Source organism: Ambystoma mexicanum, chromosome 4q, assembly GCF_040938575.1.
Source record: "Ambystoma mexicanum isolate Mex_15411 chromosome 4q, UKY_AmexF1_1, whole genome shotgun sequence".
NCBI classification, from domain to species: Eukaryota; Metazoa; Chordata; class Amphibia; order Caudata; family Ambystomatidae; genus Ambystoma; species Ambystoma mexicanum.
The window spans coordinates 662,227,448-662,248,750 of NC_090928.1; the positions used below are offsets into that span (position 1 = coordinate 662,227,448).

The 21,303-nt window shown below is 44.0% G+C and overlaps 1 protein-coding gene across 3 annotated transcripts in view; it reads left to right on the forward strand.

Moving 5' to 3' along the window:
• EML6 (EMAP like 6) overlaps positions 1-21,303 on the forward strand; it is a 3,038,586-nt gene that overhangs the window by 733,268 nt on the left and 2,284,015 nt on the right. For all 3 annotated transcript variants that reach the window (XM_069608236.1, XM_069608238.1, XM_069608237.1), the window contains exon 10: positions 17,833-18,045. In XM_069608236.1, the coding sequence (XP_069464337.1) occupies positions 17,833-18,045 (213 nt within the window). The remainder of the gene's footprint in view (positions 1-17,832; positions 18,046-21,303) is intronic.

Here is a 21,303-nt window from a genome sequence, read left to right on the forward strand (position 1 = left end):
TCCACCAGGGAGGAGACTTTAGGTAGGATCTTTGTGAGGACTCTGCAGGATTCATCACAGTATGTGGGTATCTGGTGTGCAGTTGCCTAGTATGTGATACTGGCTGACTAACCTGAAGAGTATCCTTGCTGGGATAAGTAACCAGTGCAATTTTCTTAGGATGGAGATGTGGTCAGATTCTTCGATCCTGTTGTCAGGTATGCAGTAGCATATTGAACGGCTCTTAGGAAGGCTAGGTGTGCGGCTGAGATGCCAGTGAGGAGGGTGTTTTCCTCCATCGAGGCTTGAGATTTCTAGTGCTTGGACCTTTGGTCTGAAGTTTTCTAGTGGGAGAAAGGATTTAATCTTCCCCAGAAGTTCTACCAGAGTTAAGAGTTGATACCAGGCAGTTGTTCTTTGGTAATCTGTTGGAAGGGGAAGGCGCTGTTGATGGTGAGCTCAAGTGATTTTGCTGCTGGGGACAGATGAAAAGTTAATCCATTAAAGTGTATGTTAATTTATTTCCAAATGTTTAGGCAGAATTTCAGTCACAAAATCTGACCATATTATAATCTCTCATGGTAGATTGTCCCATAGGAATAAGGCAGCTAAGGCTACCATTGCCAGATGGATTATCTCGTTGATTTCCAAAGCTGATAAGATAATAGGTATATGTTTCACATCAATTTCATGCTCTTTCCAATAGAGCTAAGGCAGCATTGGTGTCTTTTTTAAAGACATATACCCATTGCCCACATCTGGAGGGCAGCGTCTCTTGCTTTCTGCAAGCCTTCACTCCCTGGGAGCTTCTTCCATGAGAGAGGCCAATTTTGGTTTGGGAGTACTTCACAACCTTTGTGTTTGATCCATGGTCTAAACATATGCTGCTGTACTCCACCAAACATTTTGGTCTGTACAGTAAAAATCCCCTACCAGTTGGGAATGAGAGATGGGAAGACAAGAGTAAGGAAATATTACCTCTACTGTGATAATAATAATATAATAATGATTGCAGCATTCTTAGTTTCCCCCCTGGCCATCACCTTTATGCATTTGCTGTGCCATAACTTTGCAAGTCGGAAAAACATGTGGAGCTTGGAGGTGATGGTTGCTGATGCATGGCTGGAGGCACAGTCTCAGTGCATGGGGGATGCTTGTTCTGGATACTGTGACAACATGGCAAACGGAAGGGTCTCAGACTTTGGGTCTTCTCAAAGAAAACTCTTTATTAAGCAGGTTTAATTAAAAAATAGGTTTTTGATGAATATTGAGGAATAAAGCAAAGTTTTCAAACACAAAAGTCTATTCCTGTGTGACTAACGCAAGCGTAAGGTGAACTTCACCTATGAAGCCAAAAAGGTTCCCGAAAGTACAACCAAAAAACAAAAAATGTGCCTGCCATAACCTCTCAACTTGATGTAAAGGTTTCCTGAATCTAATGTTCCTAAAATAGTGAGTTGTCAGAATGGCTAAATCAAATGGTAAAATGAGGAAATAACTTGTCCTTCCCTTAAGTGAAAAAGTGTTGGGGGTAAAATCTCTAACTTCATCTCTAAAATAACAAAGTCTATCAATTCAGAGAGGCCTTCTCCCAGGCCTCCTCTGATAGACGAGCAACAAGGCTGCTTATGCAAAGAACTCAAACTGGGGCCTGGAGTTGCCTTTCAGCTGCAGTGCCTCTTAGGCGAGAGATTAGCTGGTCCTGCTTTTATGGTTCCTTATCACAGTCCTCTTATTGGTTCATATTTCTCTCTCTCCCTGTTTAGTATGTTGCCACAACCTCCTGTTGGGGCTTCTGAGTTTCTCTCACTTTCTTTCCGCAGCCTTTAGCTTCTGCCCCTCTCCTACCTCAGGGGTCTTTTGTGCCCATACTCATGTTGGGGCCCATTCTCCTATTTGCCCTTATTTGTCTTCCCTTCAGGGGTTTTGACCATCACCCGTCTTCCTCCAGGGGCTATTAGTCTCTTTTGGCTTCTCTCAACCCTTCTGTGGGGTATTAATCCTTCTTACTTGGTCGCTTTCTTCTCTTCCTATCCTCTTCAGGGACTTGGCTTTTGCCCCACTTCCTTCAGGGTACTTGTTACTGTTCTGGTCTCTCTACCAGGGTCTTATCAAGGTGGGGCCTTAGTCTCTTCCCAGGATTCTCAGGTAGGTTAGCTCTCCCACCTTTTACGCTTAGATGAGGTTGCAGGGGTACTCTTTCTTCCCCCCGGGTCAGTTGTTTCAGGCTCTTCAGGCAGCTTCTGGGCATGCAGTGCTCCAGGGTAGTTCTTCACCCAGGCAGCAATTCCTCCTAAAGGATACAGATCTGTTTCATTCACCACTGTCTAGAGAGGAGTACAGGGAAACCTGTCCATGACTGAGAAAGGTTCAGAGTGAGCTGGCTCTACTTTTAAAGCCAGACTCCTCCTCCTCCTCCTCCTCCTGTTGGCTGCTGATTAGAGGCAGCCCTGCTTACAAGATTGTCTGGCACAGTGTTTCGACTCTGGTCCTCTTGGGTTAGGCTCTATCTCCTTATTGGCCAGTTAGACTACTGTTGTTTTAATCATGATTTCACTTTTTTTTCCTTTATTCTTCGTTTATCCTGGGCCTCTTTTTCAATATTATTTGTCCAATCCTTGGGACTCTGGTTTTTTATTTTTATTAATTTAGGTGCACCCTTACATTCCTATACGTTCCTCTTTGGGGATTCAAACTTGGGTCCTCCCACATGTTTTATGGTCTTGCAAACATCCCGGATTTAAGCTTGCAGTGCGGAATGAAAAGACCAGGGCCTTTCCTCTGAGGTCCTGCAGCATCTCTCTCGTACAGTTCCATCCCTCAGAGCGGAGCATGCCTCTGTCCCAGCTCCCGGTGTTCCAGCACAGACTAGACCTGCTGAAGGCTGGATTCCCCGTTATTCCTCCATGTGATGTGAGCTACGCCACTGCTGTCGCTGTCCCACCCCAGTGGGAAGCGCTGCTACTGTCGCAGCACCATGATTCACCACAGCACAAATATTTGGAGAAAGTGTCTGATCCTGCCTACAGAGCAGACATTCAAAACCGGTTGTGAAGGAAGGCTAGCAAGAGTTTATTAGAAATAACACTCAGGTAGTTGTTCCTGATTCAAATGAGGCATTCTGCCGCATGAGCAAGTTGCAGAAACCAGTCCCTTCTTTTGTAGTAGTTGTAGTGACTAACTGTTCCCATGTTTTCTTCGCTGTCTCCCGATACCTGAAGAAAACCGCACTAGTGTATTAACTTTGACAATAGTGGCTTAAGGTTACCTCTCTTTATAAACCAAACTGCTTGGAGAGATAGTACAGTCTACTGCTCGACACTAAAGAAGGATGAAGGAAAAATAAAATATTGAACTAACACAAAGACCTCCCAAAACAGGATGTGATATGATATTTTATTTGTATCGTGCTCGTACACAAGTGCGACAAGGCAAGGGAGGGGAACAGGGGAGAACAAAACAACGATCTTACTAGGCTCAGTGACATTGAGAACGTGCAAGTGCATGGGAAAGGGAAAGGGGAAAAATGCATGGAAGGGTGGAGAGTGGAAAGTGCAGAGCAGAGGATGGGCAGATAAATAATAAATATAAATAAAATAGATAATGGAGCAATAAACAGGGGTAGTGCAGCCAGCAAGTGGCAAGTACTGTGTTTACGGCAGCAGAACTGGGTAAGTCTGATAAGTGCATAAAAAGAAGAAAATGGGGTTTTGGGGGACTGTATGGGTACAGATACAGTCCCCAGTTCAAGGGGTGGCCAGGAGGCAGTGCAGAAGGGTGGCAGGGTGAGCAGGTACCTGGGCCAAGGGGACAGGGTGGCCAGGTGCACAGTGCCAAGAGAGAGCAGATCAGCAAGGGAGGGGGGGAGCAAAGGCAGAAGGAAAGAGGAAGGTCTTGAGGTGCTTCCGGAACCAGAGATGGTTCTCCTCAAGTTTTAGAGTGGCAGGGAGGCTGTTCCAGGGGGAGGCCCCGGCCGAAGACGGAGATCTACCCCCGGCTCGTTTCTTTGAGAAACAACTGCCCCTGACGAAGTTAGACGTAGTGGAGCAAAGAGCTTGAGAGGGGAGGTATTTCCGGAGGGATAGCTGAAGGTATTTTGGAACCAGGCCCCAGAAAGCTTTGTGGACAATGCAGAGGGTTTTAAGTTTAATCCTTGCATCCACTGGGAGCCAATGGAGAAATGTCAAAGCTGGAGAGATACGATCCCAGGGCTTAAGGCCAAGTACAAGTCTTGCAGTCCTGTTCTGGATTAGTTGCAGAGGGTGAAGAGTAGAGGCAGGTAGATTTAGAAAGAGACTGTTACAATAGTCCAACCTAGAGAGAACCAGAGCTTGGGAGACGGTGAGTTTCTGGGGGGGGAAGGAGAGGAAAGGAAGAGTACCCTTTGAGGTGGTGCAGTAGGAAGTTTGACTTTTTGGGGACCTCGGAGGTGTGGGCGGAGAAGGAAAGTGTGGAGTCAAAGGTGGGGATAGGAGGAGGGCCAAGCGAGGCGGCCAGAGAGAGGGGGGAAAGGATGGAGACGGGTTGCCGATGAGGAGGATCTCTGTTTTGCTGGCATTCAGACAAAGATCATTGGCGGCACACCAATTTTGAATGGCAGTTAGGCAATCAGCGATGAGGGAGGGAGAGGTGGCCGAGGCCAGCCTGAAAAGGAGTTGAGTGTCGTCCGCATAGCACTGGAAATTTGAGCATAGAATGGCAATGCAGTGGGCGAGAGAGCAGCCCTTCTTTTGGCTTTTGCATTTATAGTCTAGCAAATCCACTTGTCTACACAATCAGTCTTTTAACCTCTCTTTTCTGTTCCAGTGTATGATTGCAATACATATGACCATGTAACGTATAGCTCCACACTTCAAGCTTCAATGCTAAAACCCTGACCATCTGGCCTCTGACCTCATGGTCAATTAGTGCCTTTCTCCTGTGTATCCAAAAAATACATAAATGTGCATTGTTTAACAATGCCTTTTCAATTCATGTATGGCTAGATCCTCTGAAATATATTTGTTAGATTTGTTTTAGACATTACGAAAGATGACAGGGTGTGGCTTTTTCAGCATGCTCAGTTATTTTACATACACAATTGGGTTGAGAGTTCTGATGCGTAATATGGACACATTCTGTGTAGTGCTCTTTTCCAGGTTAGCAATCATGAGGGCAGTCCAAGCCAATCTAGGGTACCATGTGGCTGCCGAATCTTGCAATGGTACCAGTCCACAGTCGAAGCTTTGTTTGAACAGTTTTGCTTTCCATAGTATTCTGAAATTCAGGTATTTTTTCTCTGCTCTTAGTTGAGTGATGAGTAAATGCCAGTTTCTGGGCTCCCTCTATTCCTTTGAAGCTCCCCCCATGTTGTTAGTGCATGACACTTTGCAACTCAGGGACTTCACCTTTGAAATGGCACATCATTGAATCTTAAAACCTTGAAGACCCCAAGCAGCATTTCAAAAACAGCCCAGGAGAGGTCTCCTGGAAGACGCTTCTGGATCTCAGTAATCCATTTGAAAGAATGCCATCTTTGCTAACTCTACCCTGTCACCGTTCATCAAAGCACTTTTGCTTTATTGCCCAGCAATTGCAGGAATGTAGACAACAGTCTGTATTCGAAATTGCATTTATGCTTTCACCTTCCCTTGTCCCCAATCCTTCTACATTCTCTACACAGTTTCTACCAGGATACATCATTAGTGTGTTACTTTAAAGGACTGGAGTTCTGCCAACAGACGGTTTTGATAATGAAACAGGTGTGCCTTTTGATTAAGAGATAAACCTTTGTATTTAAGTATCGCCAGTTCCGTTTTGCTGGTGAACATAGCGATACATCATGAACCAGAGCACTATCATGCAAATTGGGCCATTAGAACTTCAGTCCCTGCCCAATTGTGAAAGCTGTATAGGCAGCATTGCCCCTTTGTGAAAGCTGTGCAGGCAGCTACTTTGAAGTCCCACTTAAAATAAAGGAAGCTCTGGTGTTTAGAAACCACATCGCCCAGGATTATGCCTGAATCAGAGGAAGGAGGGTTTGCTCTACATGAGGATGTTGTGCACTTTGGACCATGCGTGTTATAAGTGGGGATTATTCGAAGTGTTTTTATGAGAAATGTGTTTCCAAAAAATGGTTTCCTGAAATGTCATCACATACGTTAAAGGTGCAGCAGGTAATGAATATTTCTGAGAAAGAAATGATGCGAAACTGAACTTTATTAGGTTTTATTCAAAGCCTTCCAACCATGACTTTTCAGTTTATAGAAATAAATATTACATGGACGCTCCCAATTCAGTTATTAGTTTAATTTGTGCCCAATAATGTGTGTCGCTTTAGTTTTTGTTTTGTCCTCGTTTTGTTTCACCATAAAACTAAGCCTTGGTGGAGGCACACTAAAGTTTGAGATAAACACACCAGGAAGAAAATGAACACAGGGGATTCCTTGGGAGATTTGGGAAACTTAAGAATTTCCCTGTGTTTAGGCATGTACCTGTACTGGTAATGAGAAAGCACCATGATACTTTGGCAATGCATAATCTGTCTTCTTAGCTTTGTTGACCAAACGCATGCCGAAATAAGAATTGGCTTTCAAACGATGTCTGGGCAGTCAACGTAAAATACACATAGAAATCCAATCATAGCAAAATCACTTGCATGCTCCACACAGTTGTTGATTTTTAATAGAGTGGTATTTTGCAGCAAGGCTAGATGGATGTGTCTGAGCTTTAGGACTGCATATGAGGGGAGAAGATGATCTCAGAGTGATAGGCGTCTTTACTTTTTGCTTCAGGGTTGGCCTGTCCCAAGGGTTGAGATTCTGCCTAATGGAATTGCCTTGTATTCAGTGCCATCTTGAGGTAAAACATCTTTTTGATACTGTTAAGACAGAGGTATTTTTCCTTCATTCACTAGTAAATAAGGTTCCGACGATTTGTGGTTTGGCCTGATTCCAAGGTTTCTATTTCAGATGGCAGCTGAGGCAGTTCAGTGTGTCGATGGGCTCCTATGGATGTTGAGTAGGAAAATAAACCATTGACCTGGAAGATGTGATTGATCCAAATATAATTTGTTAAATGGAGTTTGAGGTCTAATTTCCTCCACTCTCAAGCAGGCTATAAGAAATCCATTCATCCTTGCAACCTTTTAAGCAAAACGGCATGCTCTACATTGTCCTAGGCTATATTCCATGCCTGTTAGTGGGACATTGTTCCATTCCCTGGCTGTTTCCAGATAATATGCATGGTCTACAGTATCCACAGCTGCATTGTATGGCTGCTTTTGAAATATTCTGCCCATTTCCTGCCTTTTATAAAGAGGATTTGTATTTTGTATTTATTTATTTAGCGCCTTACGCCAAGGCGCTGTACAAATGCATGGTCTCCAATTTCAGATTGTGAATTGTATGCCCTTTTGTTAGATATTCTTACATTTCCTAACCATTCAGAGCATCTTTGCAGGGTCTTAAGTATCATAGGCCTTTATGGGCTAGTCATTCATTCCTTCACCATTACAAACAAAATGCATTGTCTCTATTGTCACAGCAGCATTATAAGTCCTCTCCTTTGATATTCACATATTCCCTTACCATTCTGAACAACATTGCATGGTCAAAGGGTCCACAGGCTGCATTCTCTACCAGTTTACTGGATACTCAAATATTCCCTTACCATCGTGAACCTCATTGCATGGTAACCAACGTCATAGGCTGTATTCAATGCCAGTTTAATGAATATTAATCAGTTCCCTCACTGTTATAACACAATGGAATAGTCTTCAATGTCGTAGACTGCCTTCTGTGGCTGTTTTTGAAATAGCCTGCCCATTTCCTCACCACTTCAAATAGAATGCATGGTCTCTTATATCATATTGTGCACTGTATACTCTTTTGTTGGATACTCATCAATTTCACCACCATTCAGAACATAATTGCATGGTCTATAGCATCGTAGGCTGCATTGTCTGGCTTTTATAGGATAGTCATTCATCCCTTCACCATTACAAACAATGCATGGTCTCCAGTGTCAGTGACATTATGTCCTTTTCTTGGATATTTAGCAATTACCTTACCGGTCTAAACATTGCATAATCTACGTCAAAGGCTGCATTCAATGACAGTTAAGTGAACGTTCATCTATTCCCTCATTGGTATAGCAAAATGGCTTAGTCTGCGATGTTGTGGACTGTATTCTGTGGTTATTTGTGAAAAATTCATCGATTTCCTCACCATTCTGAATGAAAATAATGATTGGTAGTGTCATAGGCTGCAATGAAGAGTTCCCCCTCATGTGACCAGAGCCCGATCAATGGTCATTAAGTAGATTGTGTTCTACAAACACCTGAGGTTGCCTGGTTGCTTCACTTTATTGGGGTTTTCTGTTATTGTTTATAAACGGCAGCATCTAGTTGGCCACCTAATAAGCATAATGTGTTTACTAACTTTTACTGTAGGAAATAAATGTTTAATATCTTAACAGCAAACCAAACTAGACGATGGGCCTCATTACAAGTGTGGCGGTCCGGAAACAAAGGTGCCGGTAAGCTCACCGGCACCCTTGTTTCTCCAGCATTGGATCTTTCATGGATTCACATGCTGTGAATATTTCCACGTCGTCAGGCTGGGAAACCTCAGTAACTTTAATTTAGCGTTTTCCTATTGAAAACTTCAACACTTTAGTGTCCTATCAATGTCCTTTTTGGGTGCTTTAGGCTCCACCAATAGGACGTGCGGTATAAATAGCCCCGCCCCCGCGGCTTCCCTCCAGATTTCAACCGTCTCCCTTGTTTCCAGACCGCCCCACTACGAGTCTGCCTGCCGGGGCCGCTGCGCCCAACAGGTCTGATCCTGTCGGGCGCAGTGGCCCCGGTAAGCAGATTTATCATGGAAGCACCAGTACCGTTAGCAACGTTGCTGGTGCTTCCCTCTCCCCACTCCCATGGAGTCCTATAGGTCTCCATGGGAATGGGAACTTACAAAATCCGGCACCTGACTTCCCATGCTGCCGGGACTTGTAATGTCCCGTTGGCACCGGGAAGTCGGGCACCCGGATTCGGTATTACAGGGTTACCGCCAACCTCCTAATGAGGCCCAAAGAAGCATTCTGTTGCCTTTAAGCAGTTCATCAGAATATCGACCCCTGCTACTGCTAGTAATCTGACAAAATTCCCTTTAGAACACATGATGAACCTGCTGCATTGTATTCTTAGAATAAGGTAACTGTAGACCTGTTGGAGAAGGGTGAAAAGGGCTGGATTATGCAGACAACATCCAGAAGAGCTCAGTATACCACAGAGAGATTTCCAGCCTTCCATACCACTATAAAATAAATATGAAGCTTTTAACAGGCCTCAAGAACTTCCAGGTAACCCAGAGCATACCATTTCTCCAAGAGGAGCTGCACATTAAAGCACGCACTCAGAGTTCCTATAATTTCACCCTGCTTTTCTGCATATAGAACCTTCACATTAGTGGATGTTCGGAGAATAGGGATTAAGGATGATGGTATTTAGTCTATGTACTTTCTCGTGGACATTGCAAGAAATATGCACAGCCTTTGTCTTCTAGTTGAGCTCGTGTGAGGCTCTTGGCAAAACATGGCAAGACTGGAGGCAACAATCTGCCTCTTTCTGCATGGACTGGTAAAGGACCTATTTACTTTTTTTTGTTTATTGATTTAGCTGTTAAAAACAACTTTTCAATACACAAACACACAATTCATGTTAGAATGTACAGACTCAAGCAGCACAGATGTTATTGCCCTTCATCTAGCGAATATACAAACATTTAGCTAATACATGATAGAAATAAAACAGATACACTTCACAAATAAGTAATTCACTAACATTATGAGAAATAAAATTAAAAGAAAGGAGGGGTTTCCTCTTTTTTTAGTTTTCAGGCTGCTTGAGACTTAGATTACTTCTCATTTAACTTTATCCAAATTTAAAGATAATAAAAAGTTGGTTAATGCAATCTGCAAAAAGTAAGTATTAGAGCACAGTAAAAAGGTCCATCGCATTTCTTGGTCAACAGTTTCTATGATGGGTAAAACTTTCAAAAAGTGCATTAACCTTTGAGCATTCAATTTGGTACAATAACAGACTAGATGTTCCAATGATTCTATGGTATTATCTTGCATACAAAATCGACATGCTTGTAGTGCTCGTGATCGCAGATTTCGCCTTGCCTGAACCTGATAAGTGGGCCATAAATCGAATCGTGCTCTCAGGAAGCCTGCTCTTAATTTAGCAGATGGAAATTTTAAAAGATAAGATTCAGGGCATTTCATTGGTTTGGGCCAGAAGCGAAACTTACATGGTTGACAATACTTTTGGCATTTATCGATGGTATTGGACCAATCTAAGTTATAGAATGTTTTTTTGGAACCCACAGGATTGGCTATTAACTTGTAAATTGAAATATTTACAGCTGCTAAGGCTCCCAAACGAAGATTAATCCATAATTTTACAAAGATCTTGTCAGTTGTTAACATGTAGTCACCCATTACAGATAGCATATTCATTTTTTGATTTGCCATGAGACATTTACGAAATAACATACAACATCGCCAAATATAGACCGCATGTATGGAAATAAGGCCTACTTCGTATCGCAACCAGGCGCTTGGAACACAATGGGGTAAGTTGAGCACAGCCCTCCAAAACTTTCCCTCGAGTCTCTCAAGATGCAAGTGATTAAAATTCAATAGGGTTTCAGCCCCATGCAGGATGGAAGGGATTGCTTTCATGGACCAGTAAGTTATTACCAGTTGGATTGTAAATTTTCCAAATTTATGCAATATGATTTTAGATTGCGAAATTGCTGTAGTCAATTTTGCCTCAATGCAGTCAATTTGAAGGTGCGGTTTGACCGAGCCACTAAATTCACAGCCCAGATAAGTATATGATTGCACAACTTCCAGTGGAGTATAATTGAATGTCCATTTAGGTTTAAATTTATGCAGCCAATTTGCCTTATAGACTACAATCTGGGTTTTTTTAGTGTTGATTATCAATTGGTTCTCGATTAAATACACATTAAATGCATCAATGAGGTTCTGTAAGCCCTTCGGCATTTTTGAAATAAGGACTATATCATCTGCATAGTTTAAGTTAGTAACTTTTTGTCCCTTAAGGACTGGAGCATCAGAGGCAATCTGTAGAAAAATTGAGGTTAGGTCGTGGATGAAATAATTAAAAATTGCTGCGGCCAATAAACACCCTTGCTTTAGGCCCCGGTCTGTCTTGATTGGGGCGGACAACAAGCCATCTAAAGTGAGCCTTACACGAATCGATGTGGCTGCATGGAATGCGTGGATGATATCGTGAAGAACTGGGGGGCATTTGTCTCTTGTTAGTTTCATCATAAGCAGGGCACGTGAGACAGAGTCAAAGGCAGCATGTAGATCAATAAACGCAAAATAAATGGATGGTTTGTGAGACTGACTGTGGGCTTTTATTGCATTTAAAGTTAACAGGTTTATACAGGTACCCATACCTGCGACAAATCCCGTTTGCTGCCGATCTCGTTTGGCAGTGAGGTCCGTCCAAAGATTGAATTCGATTAGAACTAATTTAGCAAAAAGTTTTCCCGGGACATCCAGGAGGGCAATTGGGCGGTAATTACAAGGATCAGCACGATCACCCTTCTTATAAATCGGGACTATGACCGAGCATAGCCGCGAAGCTGGCAAGATACAACGTTTCATGATTTCTGCAAAAATGGCATGGAGATTTATTGCCCATAGCCCCGGGTTTTCTTTCAGGATGGCGTTGTGTAGGCCGTCAGGACCAGCGGCTCGGGAAGGGCTCAACTTTGCGATCAGCTCTTCGAGTAGGGCGGGGGAGCAGGTCATTTTCCACTGAGTTTTGGATTGAATCTTATATGCATTATGGTGGAAGAGCGGGTCACGATATAAGTCTGAAAAATGTGCAGTCCAAGCAGCTTCGGTTACCGCAACAGTTTGCAAATGAGCCTGTGATAGATTAGAATTCGAATTGAGGAGGCGCCATATTTCAGCCGAATTCTTGGACCAGATTGAGCACAGCATGGCTTCGCTATCTTGTTGAAACATCCATGCTCGACGTCCGCGAATCCAGTTCAAGTATTTACATTTAATAGTTCTTAGTGCACTGTGAGTATTGGTATTGTTTAACTTGAGGAGGCGTCTCTTTTCTTTGCGATATTCGGCCCTGCGTGCTTTGATTACAGGGTCATAAAGGTGTTTGTTTTTTTATATTTGGGGTTGGTACAATTGTATTCCGGAATGGTTCTAGAAGATCAGTATACTCAATCAATTTATATGAGTTGTCTAATGCAAACAATGCATTTGAGAACTGCGTAAGGGTTCTCTTGGACCATTTTAGACGGTTTTTTGCTTTATTAACCGTTAGATGTTGGGTCGACCATTGTTTGATAGAAGGGGTACCTGACCAGCTAAGTTGTAATGAAAGAAGATGGTGATCACTTGTAGATTGTGCAATTATCTCAAATGAAATAACACTACTATACATAGATTGGTCAATGTACATGTAATCAATAACACTTTGACTCTTGCCACGCTGCCATGTGGGTTTCGGGGGGATATCACGTTCCACTGAGCCATTTATTACTCGCATATTACGCTCATACATAAGATGGGACCAGGTGGATAAGGCCCTTGTCTTGCTTTGGTTAACGGAGGATATACAGTCCATATTTAAGTCACCCATAATCAGGGTATCGGTGATACCAGGTTGTGCCGAAATTTCATCTAACAGGTCCGTTAACCCCGCAAAAAAGGCTACGTCAGATAGACCTGCCGGATTGCGATAGATGTTAATGAGGGCTATTATATGGTTACTGTGGGTGATCTTTACTAGTTGCAAAAAGATACTGACATTTAACCACGCCTCAATTTTGAACCCAAGTTTCTTATTAGCTGCAACCATTAAACCCGATGAAGGGCGACCACGTAGTCCCATCTTTGCTGGTAACAAAATAACATCAAAATTGTCCCAAGTAGGAGGGACCAAATACCAAGTCTCCTGAAGTGCAATTATAGCGTAGTCAGTCAAAGATTGTACAGAAGTATGCAAATGAGTATAGCCTCGGGTATTCCAAGAGGCTATTTTGATAACATAAAACTGAGGTGCAATTGATGGTTAATTATTAGGGGCTTGGAGGTCATCACAAGAACTGTAGTATATTTGTGATAGATGGTGGGGAGGGGCCTCTACACGTTCCTCTAAGCGGGCCGGATCTTGCGCCAATAAGAATCCCATGTTAAAAAGGGTCATCTTGGCTAACCATATCGTATTCAGGACAATGCCTGAAGGAATCCAAAGCCTCACAATTGCTGTTGAATCATCATTCAAATATTCCACTTGGGCTATATCATGGGATATCAAATCTTCTAATTCTAGGACATCACTGAAAATATTTAGTACACTTTGTCTGTTTAGATTATAGGTTGGATAGGCACCTTCACGGCATTTCAGAATCAGTGTATGACAGGTAGAAGCCATAGGAATGGAGTGCCGGGAAAGGGTATTTTTGGAAGGCTTCAAGCCATTACCATGGCGTGAATGCGTGTGTCGTTCCGCAGTGTATTTTGGGGTCACTGGTATCAGGCACGAAGGGCGTGTGAAAGCATGCGCTTTGCCATGGGTTGCAGGGTTTGGTAATTTTGCCTGTTGGGCCACCGGGGAGGTCCAGGATACTGATTGTGAGGAAATATCAGTGAATAACTTCGTTAGTTGTTGGGGTTGGCCATGATTACGCTCGTCCATATAGGCATCCAGCGCCTTGCGCATTTCCTTCAAAATCAGTGATCTTTGATATTCGGATTCAGTGGGTTTGGGCACAGGTAACACGCTGTCCGTTTGGGGGATTGGCAGCTCAGTTATCGCTAGAGCATGGTGTTTGGCATTGGAGTCAGAACTAAAAGCGTTGACCTGAGCGTCCAGTGGTTCGTGAGCTTCAATGGTAGCAGGGGGGGCTTGGTCATTGGAATGCAATGGCAGGCTAATTAGGGCAGCTGAAATGATTTTTGAAACAGCTAAAGCATCAGCACTTGGAATGGAAATTTTCCTGAAAAAAGCATTTAGAGATGCTTTAGTCACACGTGGAACAGGCATGTTTTTGGTTTTCCTTTTTTTTGTGGTTGTTGTTTAGCAGTAGATCTGATGATCTTCTTAATTTTTGGTTCAGGTCCAGGGACGGTGCCATGAGTAATAATTGGTACAGACACAAGGGGAGGCGTAATGTCCATCACAGGGACCATCACAGGATCGTGCTCTGTTGATTCTTGTACACTGACCCATGAGTTATTTAGTGGGTTCATGTGAACAAGAGACTGTTTTGGAGGGCTTGTTGTAATTATGTAAGGTACAGCAGGCAATACAGAATGAATTGTAATACTCAGTGGAGGTGACCTCGGTGCAATCGTCTTATTGGTTAAATCGATGCACGATATGCCTGGTCCTACAGAGAAAGAAGCTTGAGGGGCCAGGTTGACTTTTTGTGTCCATAATAATAAATCATCTAGCTTGGATTCTTGTTTCGTTATTTTAGCATCCAATACTTCAAAGAGTTTGAACATAGATAATAAGGTTGTGTTAATTGCTGTCAGGGTGGTTTGTAGCAGTTGTGGGTGTATTTCAGCTGAGTCGCACTTTGGTTGTGTTACAGGGCGCCGCGGGGTTGGGTGTACATAAGAAATTGCGGATATAGAGTGGTCTGAGGATGGGGGGGTCAGAGTATGGACTATGAATTGAGTTGTGAGAGATGCGAATCGGTATTGGTGACTCGCACTGGCTTGCATAAAGAGAAACCTCTTGATTATCTGGGGAATCGGAAGTATAGTCAGTTGACATAGAGGAGTCAGAAGAACTTACAACCAATTGCGGGAATTGTTGGCATGGTGAGTTTAACATGGTGTTATCAGATAGTTCACCAAGTGCCGTTAATCCCGCAATGGCCTTGATAAATGGTCGTTGTATTGGTAAGCCAGAGCTGGTGCTTGATTTATGTGACTGAAGGGCCTGTGAATTCAACTGAGCATTTGATTTTGGTGTAGATAAGGAGGTCGGATTAAATAATGGTGTGCCAGGGCCTTTCGTGGATCGAGGACATGGAGTCAGCACGATGGACTTGTAAGAAAGCAGATTTTTGTGTGCAGTATTCGAATTGCCATTAGGGCTATTGCTAGTAGTTATCATAGGAGGCATGCCAGACTTTAAAGAATAAACCTGTCTACGCTTTGACATGACTCACAGACGAACGGTCCTATGTTAGATCAACAGCCAAGAGGTGAGAACTTGGACCACTGGACAACACTGGACAACAGTGAAAGGGAAAAAAAGAAAAAAAAGGAAATGATCTCTTTTGGGCACTTACTTTTCTACAGAGTTAATGGGAAGGGCCACCTCCACCGTAAAAGCGGCAAAGCGGGTAAGCGGTACTCAGACCGGTACTCGCCCGTGTGCGCTGTGCGCGTGCGCGACCAATTTGTAGAGGTGAGTGACTCCTCACACAGCCAATCGCTGTGATAGGGGGCGGCGTTGGTGGAACCAGCCGGGAATAGGCGGAACTGGCAGTGCAAACGCCAAAACAAACCGAGATTAACTCTTGATAATAAAGCAGTCCAACTTCAAAGGTCCTCCAGGAGCAGGAGCAGGTGCAGCAAAACAGAATCAGGAACAGCGGGTAGTGCGGGTAAGCGGTACTCAGACCGGTACTCGCCCGTGTGCCTATTTACAATTACTCCCAGTTCTTTCAGGGAACCAAAGCATAGCTTTCACAGCACAGTGCACTTTTCGACGATTACTCACCCTTGGCTGAGGAACCCAGCCCTTTGAGTTGGCGAACATTTACTTTCCAAACCATTTCTATTCTCCAATGATTGCAGAGCAAGGGATATTTCCTTAACCCTCCTCCACCAACTATGTGGGTCTCTCCCCACAAGATTCCAATATTGCTTGATTTGGGTTTCCCTGTGGAATGATTCCTTTCTTGCTTTGGTTCTCTTTTTGCAGTTTCTTACTTGATTCGTAGGGGTGTGTGTATCTCCTCTTAATATATCTTTCCCTTGGTTTGTGTGTGCGTCTTTGAGCCCCTTTGGCTGATTCCAAGACTCAGGTTTATAGAAATTCCCGTAACAATTCTTAGTAATGTCTGTCTCCATCCTTGTATCTGGTTGCTCCTCGTAGGGATCTAGACTTTGTTCCTCAGAATGATTCCTTAATTGCTTGATAGGGCCCTCCTTGGTTCTCTTTCTCCCGTTTTTTTGCTTGATTCGTAGCGGTATGTGTATCCCCTCCTAAAATAGCTTTCTCTTGGTTTTTGAGTGCTGCTTTGGATAATTTACTTGCTGTTTCCAAGGCTCGGATTTGTAGGGCTCTTGTAACCACTCTTGTTATCTATGTCCGTCTCTCTCTGGACCTGGTTGTCCCTTGTAGGGATCTAGAGCCTCTGTTCCTTCTCCCATTCTCATGGTCTGATCTCTGTGCCCCCCTCTACTGTGAGCAACCCGCGTACCTTCTCCATAGCAGGTCCTGCTTCAGCGAGGTGGCTTTGGCTCGGTGATGCTGGCGTTCTCCCCAGCTCCTGGGCATCCTCTCCTGAACACAGGCTGGAGTGTTTCTTCACTTGCAGATATTTTGCTCTCTCTCTGGTTTTGCGTAGTGCAAGCAAGGGACTCTTTCCTATATCGCTCACCAGGTTAGGTGTTGTTTCCTGGGTTCCAGGCCCACTAAAACCTCTGCTTGATCATGCCTTCCCCCAGAGCCTGCTCTGCTTGGCCTCGCCGACTCTGCACAGCCCTTGCCTCATCAGCCAAGTTTCTTGTTCTCTCTGGCTTCTCTCCCGGTTTCTCTCTGGGTCTCCCTCCAGACCTCCTTCTGGGTCCTTCTCTGCGCTACAGCCAGCTCCGCTCGTCAGCACGGCTCTGCTGCCCAATGACAATCGTATGTCAGAGGCTGGCTTGGTGTATCGATTTTCCATTGCAGGGGGAAAGTCCTTTTATTCTTGATACCAGGTACCAACGGTGTGTGGTTAGCTGTCGAGCCCATTGAGAGGTCAGCGTTTCCTTGAGCCAACTGTTCCAATGCACCTTCTACATTATTTGGAGTTCCACAGCTGACCCATCCACTTCTGATATTCCCATGTATGCAGACAATGTCTCAGTTGCAGGGAGATCCTACTGGAATGGGAGTTCCTGTCCCCTGTCGGGTGGTTACTCCCAGTGAGGTCCTCTTTCCCAAACCCCTAGGGAGGGTTTTGCTTAGCGGGCTCACCTACCTAGACTCGAAGGGGGTGGCTCCCTGAAAGGAAGAACAGACAAAACCTCCAGATTAGTCACAAAACCCATTGTCTGATCAGACAATCCCAAAAACAAATCTGCATAAGGTGAGGCCTCCAACTTGACACTGATCAAATCACTTGTGCACTTTGGGAAGCACCTGCAATGTGACATGTGGCAACAACTTGCACTTTATTAAACACCTGAATAAAGAAATGTGTATAAAGGCCAATCCAAGGGATGAGCTCAATGTATATCCTTCCACATTCGTACAAATCTTACCGAATTAATCGTAATGAATAAATCGCATGTGCTATTTTTTTCTTTATGAAAAATTACAGCTCTTGCATACTAACAGCATGAATCACACTGAAAACCGAATAAATTCATTTGCACAGAATTACTGTCCACAGTGAAATAGGCAACATTGAAAAACATTTTGGACATCTACTCAAATACTATTAATTTGTATGTGCATATTGCAGTTGTACCTTGTGAAGATATGTTCAACTATAAAAAAATAAAAGGTTAGCAAATGTTTTGTTTGAAAAAATGGAAAGTGCATAAACCACATTCTCTAAATGATTTCAGCTGGAAAGCATCTCACCAGCAAAGATGAGATCAAAGGCATTCACTGGGCGACATGGACATGTGTAGTCGGACCTGAAGTTGCTGGCATTTGGCCCAAGTATACCGATATCACTGATATCAACTCGGTAGATGCCAACTACAACAGCACAGTGCTTGTGACAGCAGATGACTTTGGACTGGTCAAGTTATTCAGGTTCCCGAGTCTTAAAAAAGGTAAGTGAGATCTGTTGGCAGTAAACACATGGTTTACTCCATAAAGTTATGTTAGTCAAAGTATGGCACATAATGGGTGGTGAAATCATGCACTGACCGTAGATTCATATTGAATCTTGTTAAATGACCTGACCTTTGCTGCAGAAATGTTTTCATCATAAAACAAAATGTATTTCAATGTTTAGAAAGCTGTTGTTGTTTAATGTGTTATGTAACACGCATGCCTCCTGGTGATGTTATTTCTTCTAATTTGATCAATGAATTTAATATTTGTTTTTATATACCAGTTTTTCATGAATACATGTGAATTCATGTGCTTATGAAATTGTTATGGTCTTTGTTAAGCTCAAGTCAAACCTTTCTCTTGGCACAGGCTGTCCAACCCAGTAAAGCATTTGCTGGTCACATGGACAGCTCGTTGGCAGCACGGCAGAAGTCTAGCATGTAACCCTAATCGAGGTTCCAAACAAACTTTCTTTTGAATTGCTGATAATGTCACCTGCATAGGTAAATGTAAAAGTGGTCACACCATCCCACTTTCTGACCGCACTTGGGGTCAGTGACTTCAGTTACAAGGTGGAATTCAAACGTTAGGTCCTCCGGACTGTCAATCCTGATATGCGCAGGCTTTATTTATTTTGCTCTGTACACTGATCTGAAAGGCTGTAACTTGGTAGGAAGTATGTTGGAATTTCTGTGGATGGCTACCTGATCTAAGGAGGACATGCTAGCAATGCAAAATCTGGCATGTGCAATTACAGTAGAGCAGTGGTATTCAAACTCTTTTTAAAGAAAATTGTTATAAGCTTTATTTAATTTTCCAGTCACGGTACAACATAGATAATGCAACAGTATAACAATGATAATAGATCATCCTCCCACTCACCTCCTCCCTCAAGTACCAAACAGGTGTAAAGAGAAAAAAGAAACCAAAGTGGCACATAGAATAGGTACCCTCCAACCCATTAGCGTTTCAGCCTTTTATCACTGGCTGAGAATGAACAGGCCCCATGCGTGTATGACCTGTTATTGTCTGGGTAAACGCCCCAAATCGTACCATCCACTCGCTGATGCAGCTCCCCTGAAGCCCCGACTTTGACTCTATGGGTCCCCAAAGTTCACCCCGCCAGTTGTATCATGTGAGGCTCAAGTTCTGCATAAGCCAAGGCCAAAACACAGAGGCGTCCCTGTCCTTAACATGTTCAATAAACAGGGACCAGGTTTGTGTGCACTTGGGGATCGTGTTGGGCATAAGCGCTGTGATTCTTTACATGGCCAGAATCTCCCATACATTAGGCCACCAGTATGCCAAAGGCGGTCCCTTCTGAGACTTCCAGAAGCAGGCTGTGGCTATTTTGGCCGCGAGAAGTAGTTGAGTGATCAAAGTAGCTTGTGGGCCTGAGAACGGGAAAGATCTGTCTTCTGCAGGATGCCAAACAACAAAACTATCAGAGGATACAGGGGGAGCGGAGTACTGGTTATGTCTTTGACCTGCGCTAAGACCTCCTTCCAATATATGTGTATTACAGGGCAGGACCACCACATGTGCATCATGTTTCCCTCCTCATCACACCCATGCCAACACTGGTCAGGAACATTTGGTGATATTTTATGGAGCCTTGCTGGTGTCAAGTGCCACCTGTATCAAAGCGTGATGGCCCCCTCCTTTATTTGTGTGCATCTCAAGCTTTTATGTGTTTGCTGCCAGATCCTACTGCAGGATTCCTCCAAAATGTCTTGGCCGTGACCCACTCCTATTTGATCATGTAAGGGGGTATCCCCATATTCTCTAAATTCTCCAAGAGCCTATACAAATGGGTGACTCTCCCAGACCTCCTTCCCTCCTGTGCCATAAATTCAATCCCTCTATGGGGAGCAACAGACACTCTTGTAATGGCTGGGTTAGTAATCCAGTGTCTTGAGTTTTGTGTAGCGAAATCACTCATCTTCAACCAGGCAGAATTTGGCCTTACATTCTTTCGATAAAGGTTAGGGGCTCCCCCTCTTTACAGAGCTCTCTGCGTCTCAGCAGTGAGTTCCTTCCCCACATTAGGAACGCCCCATGCCCAGGGAAAGTCTGGGTTATTTAGAATTGGTGTGAGTGGACCCGAGCCCGCCAGGATCCCCAGAAGGAGACCTGCCCTTTCCCAGTGTGCCAGGGTGACGACAGTCGTTGCCAGGATATTCCGTATCTGCCCTCTTGGTTCTTTTGAGGGAAATGGAAGATCGTGCACTGGGGATTTCAGTCCCACTTTCTCAATGTCATTCCATTTTGGGGCTCTCATGTCTAGCGGCCAATCAAGTAGTGGGGCTATTTATGCCGCCAGAAAGTAACTCCGCACTGAGGGGACACCCATCACACCCACGTTCACAGATTTCAGCATGGCCTTCCTCGGGACCTTAGGATATCTACCCACTCAAATAAACTTGGTGATGAGCCTCTGGAGCTCCTCAAGCTCTTTGGTCCGCACGCATAGTGGTAATGCCTGGAAAACATATGACAGCCTCAGGGGCAGGGTCATTTTTGCCACGTGGATTCTACCCAGCCAAGAATTGTCCTGATGATCCCACTGTTAAAGTTGTTCTTTTGAGTCCTTTATCGGGCCCAGGACATTAGCACCCACCAGAGAGTCATGAGGCTGTGATCGTGACTACCAATTATGCTAGCTTATCTGTTACCCATTGGTATCCAGAACGCTCCCAGAGAGTATGAATAGTCATGTGCCTCTCTCTGATGTTCAGACCCAGTGATTTATCCTTGCTAACTGGGAACCCGGATACCTCACCAAATTCGTCCAGAGCTCCCTGTGAGCTCTGTTAGAGACCTGAGGGGATCAGATAGGAAACACAACACATTGTCAACATATAGTGTCAGTTTATGAATGGTTCACCGCAGGGTTACCCCAGAGATCAGTGCATTATTCCGGATTTATTGAGCTACGGGCTTCATTACTAGGGTGAATATCTGGGGCGAAAGCGGGCAGCCCTGCCTTGTGCCTCTTTCTATCTGAATTGGCTGTGACAGCTGCCCATTGACATGTATCCTAGTCTTTGGGGAGTTATAGTAAGCCATGACGAGTTGCCTGAATTTCGGGCCAGAAGTTGTAGCTTTGCAGAACTTCCTCCATATAGCTCCAGTCCATGCTTTTGAATGCCTTACGGGGGATCCAGAGACAAAATGACAAAGCGATCCGCAATTTCTTTCTTGGTAGCAATGAAATTGGTGACTGTGAATATTGTTGTGCACACCCCGCTCCA